A 5,460-nucleotide genomic window follows, 5' to 3' on the forward strand; every position below is an offset into this window, starting at 1 on the left:
ATAAGTAATTTAAATTAAAGTTTTAATGGAATTTTACGACTGTAATTTTGCCCACAGTTTTTCTGACATATTGAGGCTGGGTAACTTTAACTAAAACAGACATGGACACGATGTCTTACACTTTAGCCTGTTCCACTAGGTAAACTTAACAATGTCAAAACAATGTATTGTTCCATCCATCATTGTTCAACCATCATAGAGCTCCTAAAACACTTAATTAATTTACCAGGAAGTTTGACATATCTTTACTAAAATAGATATGTACACCAAGGCACTGGATCCGGTTTAGTGACACCGGATCAGTAATGTATTAGATCGAATTATATATTTTGAAAAGAGATCGTACATTGTATATTAAAGAAAGTATATTGAAACGAGATCGTACATTGTATATTAAAGAAAGTATATTGAAGAGATCATTTATTAAAGAATTATGATATATCCGAAACCATTTTAGACACAAGCATAAATATAATCGCTTAGTTTTATGCAGTAATCAATACTGGTATCGACGTATACCGTTGATATTATCAGTCACAATAAGTACAAGATCGCATGCAACAAAACAGCGGTGTTGGACACGTCAATAGTATACAATTATGGACTTCAGGTGAGGTCTATCCCTGATTTACAAACCTGGTTAAAACAACATTCACAGAGGCCGAAGGAATAGACCGAAACTGAAGTCCACAATTGTTTTATTATATGACATTTTACAATGAGATAAATAATTTTTCAAGTCACAAACACATGGATGGCATGGACCATTTTGGAATCACAGAGGGAAGGACTTCAAATACAAAATAACATACACAAAAATTGAATTTCAGCTTCAATTCATGTGATATTTAATTTCAAGTAAATATTATTTGCACAATCGACATCATCAATATTCACATAGTTCAGAATTTGATGAGATAATTCATTTGTAGTTCAATTCAGTAGTGTGATTGGTAACAGAATTACAGACTGGCTAGGAAATTACCTAGGCCTATTTTTAGTAGCGGTCTGTAACACTTTTCTATTTATAGGTCGAGGTCTGTAACACTTTTCTATTCATAAAACGAGGTCTGTAACATATTTACACACTCGTCACATGGCGTCGCTCCTCCAATCAGGGCTAGGAATTAGCACCAGTCATATTATAACAGTAATTATGGAACAAATACACAGTAGATAAGTTGAACAAAGTGTAACAAATTCATTGTTTTCTGTTTTAATATTCAAAACTGGCATCGACATCATGTAATGGTGAACCGCTTCCTGTACCTCGGGATGACAGTTGGTGGGGTTTGAGCTGTGTAAGATAAAACAAAGTTCAGTTTACTGAATAGAAAAAGAATTAACTGTGTAACAAACATCTTTGTCAATCAAGGAGACCTTGGTCTGTATCAGCCATGGAAATATCCGGATCAGGACAGAGATCTTCATGACTGTTTCGGGGATTATTGAAAAAGTTGGACATTGAATGAATTATCCGAACATCAATTAAACTACAAATAATCTCAACAATATACTACTTTTTCACAATATCAACAAACATCTGATTTATCTACTGATGGCTTACGTATACAGGCACATCCGTCCGACAGCATCCTCGAGTCAGTTCCGGCGGAACCTTGTACTCCTGGTGCTCCCTTGTCACCAGCAGGGCCCGTAACTCCAGCCTGTCCTTTTTCTCCCATGGTTCCTGTTTCACCACGATCACCATGTGTTCCCTTCGCCCCGGATACACCTACACTTCCGGCGTGTCCCTAAGTAACATTATGTATGGTAAATTGTGTTAGATCGTGCTATCACATACGGTTTGGACATTTGATATGAGACCAATATATTAATGTGTGATGTTGATTAAGCTACAAATCTACCAAGAAACGGAATTAGGTGTACGGGCATGTTATTCTCTTGATAGTCTTCAATGTTTAATAAAACGTTATTACATTTACATCAATTTAGTAATATTTTAACACGATTAAAAGTCCTGATTGAGAAAAACATTTGTCACATTCAGTGGTCATCAGTACATCCTTATTATCGAAGCAATATTTAATTATCGCTAAGCGATATTGCATCCGTTCAAAAGACACATGCAACTTACATATTAGTTTTGATGATTCGATTTACTTTGTCAACTTACACTATTGCCTTGAATCCCTCTTTGACCCTTATCCCCGGGTTGACCTGTCTGACCCTTTGCCCCCTTCAATCCTGGAGGTCCGATATCACCTTGTAACCCAGAGTCTCCCCTCATGCCCTTTGGCCCCTGCTGACCTGGGTCTCCTTTTGGCCCTCCTTGACCAGACTGTCCCTGCAATCCGTCTGGCCCCCTGTTTCCTTTGGGGCCTTGTTGACCTGTATTATATGACGCAAAAGACCTTACAAGTAAATAATATGCATCAATATTGAAGACGTACATTATCAGGAAAACAATGCTAATATAAATGATATCTTCTGATACAGAACAAAATATCCCTACGTTTAAAACGTGAAAGCTTCTAAAAGTACTTTAATGGTAAATGTTATTAAAGCATTGTTTTGAGAACAGTTAAAAAACCTGGATGCGCACTTTTCATCAATAAACATGTTAAAGGTCTCTCCCTTCTCCAGTAATCTCTGACTTATCCCTTCTCCAGTAAACTCTGACTTATCCCTTCTCCAGTAAACTCTGCCTACGCATGCATAGCGTATAAACAATGAAAAAAGGCTCTGCGGATTGATACCCGTTTCAAATATGGCGCCGTTTACGCTTCCGCGAGATAGCTGTTCAATGACAGGCATTGTTTAGGTTTCTTCAAAATATAGAAACATGGAACATATTCGGGATATTTTGTATCTGATTATGCATCAAATGGATGCTGGCAAACTTCTTATTCCATGGAGGCGCATTCAAAAAAAATGACGGTAAGGTAAACAATGTCAGCTTCCTTTTGCGACGTTCGACCGCGTCACTACTAGAGCAGTGTCAATACATACCGACCGTTATGAATGAATACATTAGTTCAAAGTGCTGTTTATATTATTTAATTAAAAAATTAAAAGAATATCATATATATAATGTAGACGGCCGTGTTGACATTATCGTAGTGTTTACTTAAGGATTGACCTTCATATTGATTGCGTATACGGTAGTACATGTATGAAGGCAGTTGGGTATCGCGCACCATAGAACATGTTGGTTCTATCGCGCACCATAGAACATGTTGGTTCTATCGCGCTACATAGAACATGTTGGTTCTATCGCGCTATATAGAATATGTTGGTTCTATCGCGCTACATAGAACATGTTCGTTCTATCGCGCACCATAGAACATGTTGGTTCTATCGCGCACCATAGAACATGTTGGTTCTATCGCGCTACATAGAACATGTTGGTTCTATCGCGCACCATATAACATGTTGGTTCTATAGCGCACCATAGAACATGTTGGTTTTATCGTGCACAATAGAACATGTTCGTTCTATCGCGCACCATAGAACATGTTCGTTGCCAACTGCGTTCATACTACCGTATACGCAATCAATATGAAGGTCAATCCTTACGTTAACACTACGATAATGTAAACATTGTCGTCTACATCATATATCAATACCTAACAAAATACCTGCAAGGTCTTGAAGATTTTTCAAAAGATGTATGCGAAATAATAACATTTAGGAAAAATCACTCCAGGCTTGGATTAAAACTTCACACATCGACTTCTCAGTGGTTATTACCTTGTTCGCCATCAACGCCTTTTCCACCCGGGGTTCCTGCAAAAACAATACACGCGGTATATTATAGCAATCACGGTGAATAATCGGAAGGATTTTTGTCGTCATCAAGTTTAATAAACACAAAAGATAGGACAGTTGACCGCAGTGTTAGCTTACGTTATATAAACTCTACCGCATAAAGAATCGAAAATAGTGAAAAAATTAAATGTAGTAATATAGATGAAAATACATATAGGGGAGTAACAATACTGTATGTAACAGCTTAGGGAAAACGAGTGATCAAGGCGCATCCACCTTTCATGGTTTCCTGTGTTTTATATGACCGTCTAGAGCTAAGAAAGATGAATCTTTATAAGTACATGAGGGATATGAACTTAGAATTTTCCAAATAAGTGACATTTATGTCGCTAACAGGTGATGTCACTGACGATGTAATATTCCACGTCACATGCAATACCAGGACAATATGTTTGTTTGTTATAGGTGTAAAGTACTGCAATAGCTCAGGTCATATAAGCACGAGTGGCCTGGAGACATCGTCAAAATAGAGAAGTGAAGTGGAACCAGACGAGATCAACCCTAAGTTTATGTGTGCTACACATTAATAAAGACACGGACATTTTTTGTCTGGATGTTATCGGTACATTGTTCTGACATGTTTTTGTCTTGATGTTATCGGTACTTTGTTCTGATATGTTTGTCTGGATGTTAAAACATCGGTACTTTGTTCTGACATGTTTGTCTATATGTTATCGGTACTTTGTTCTGACAAGTTTGTCTGGATGTTACCAATACGGTGTTCTGACATATTTTTGTCTGGATGTTATCGGCACTTTGTTCTGACATGTTTGTCTGGATGTTATCGGTACTTTGTTCTGACATGTTTGTCTGGATGTTATCGGTACATTGTTCTGACATGTTTGTCTGGATGTTATCGGTACTTTGTTCTTACATGTTTGTCTTGATGCTATCAGTACTTTGTTCTGACATGTTTGTGTAGATTTTATCGGTACATTGTTCTGACATATTTTTCTGGATGTAATCGGTACTTTGTTCTGACATGTTTGTCTGGATGTTATCGGTACATTGTTCTGACATGTTTGTGTAGATTTTATCGGTACATTGTTCTGACATATTTTCTGGATGCTATCGGTACTTTGTTCTGACATGTTTGTCTGGATGTCATCGGTACTTTGTTCTGAAATATTTGTCTGGATGTTATCGGTACATTGTTCTGACATGTTTGTCTGGATGTCATCGGTACTTTGCTCTTACATGTTTTTGTCTGGATGTTATCGGTACATTGTTCTGACATATTTGTCTTGATGTCATCGGTTCTTTGTTCTTACATGTTTTTGTTTGGATGTTATCGGTACTTTGTTCTGATATGTTTGTCTGGATGTTATCAGTACTTTGTTCTGACATGTTTGTCTGGATTTTATCGGTACATTGTTCTGACATATTTGTCTGGATGTTATCGGCACTTTGTTCTGACATGTTTGTCTAGATTTTATCGGTACATTGTTCTGACATGTTTGTCTGGATGTTATCGGTACTTTGTTCTGAAATATTTGTCTGGATGTTATCGGTACTTTGTTCTGACATGTTTGTCTGGATGTTATCGGTACATTGTTCTGACATGTTTGTCTTGATGCTATCAGTACTTTTTTCTGACATGTTTGTCTAGATTTTATCGGTACATTGTTCTGACATGTTTGTCTGGATGTTATCGGTACTTTGTTCTGA

The 5,460-nt window shown here is 37.1% G+C and overlaps 1 protein-coding gene across 1 annotated transcript in view; it reads right to left on the reverse strand.

Moving 5' to 3' along the window:
• Positions 1-1,075: 1,075 nt before the first annotated feature.
• The window catches only part of LOC110446728 (inner ear-specific collagen-like), an 11,852-nt gene continuing 7,467 nt past the window's right edge, over positions 1,076-5,460 (reverse strand). The window contains exons 4-7 of the mRNA XM_021492013.1: positions 3,715-3,750; positions 2,138-2,352; positions 1,568-1,754; positions 1,076-1,297 (exon numbers count right to left, since the gene is read on the reverse strand). Of these exons, the coding sequence (XP_021347688.1) occupies positions 1,242-1,297; positions 1,568-1,754; positions 2,138-2,352; positions 3,715-3,750 (494 nt within the window). The 3' untranslated portion in view covers positions 1,076-1,241. The remainder of the gene's footprint in view (positions 1,298-1,567; positions 1,755-2,137; positions 2,353-3,714; positions 3,751-5,460) is intronic.

The sequence above is a fragment of the Mizuhopecten yessoensis genome, unplaced genomic scaffold, assembly GCF_002113885.1.
Source record: "Mizuhopecten yessoensis strain PY_sf001 unplaced genomic scaffold, ASM211388v2 scaffold2971, whole genome shotgun sequence".
NCBI classification, from domain to species: domain Eukaryota; kingdom Metazoa; phylum Mollusca; class Bivalvia; order Pectinida; family Pectinidae; genus Mizuhopecten; species Mizuhopecten yessoensis.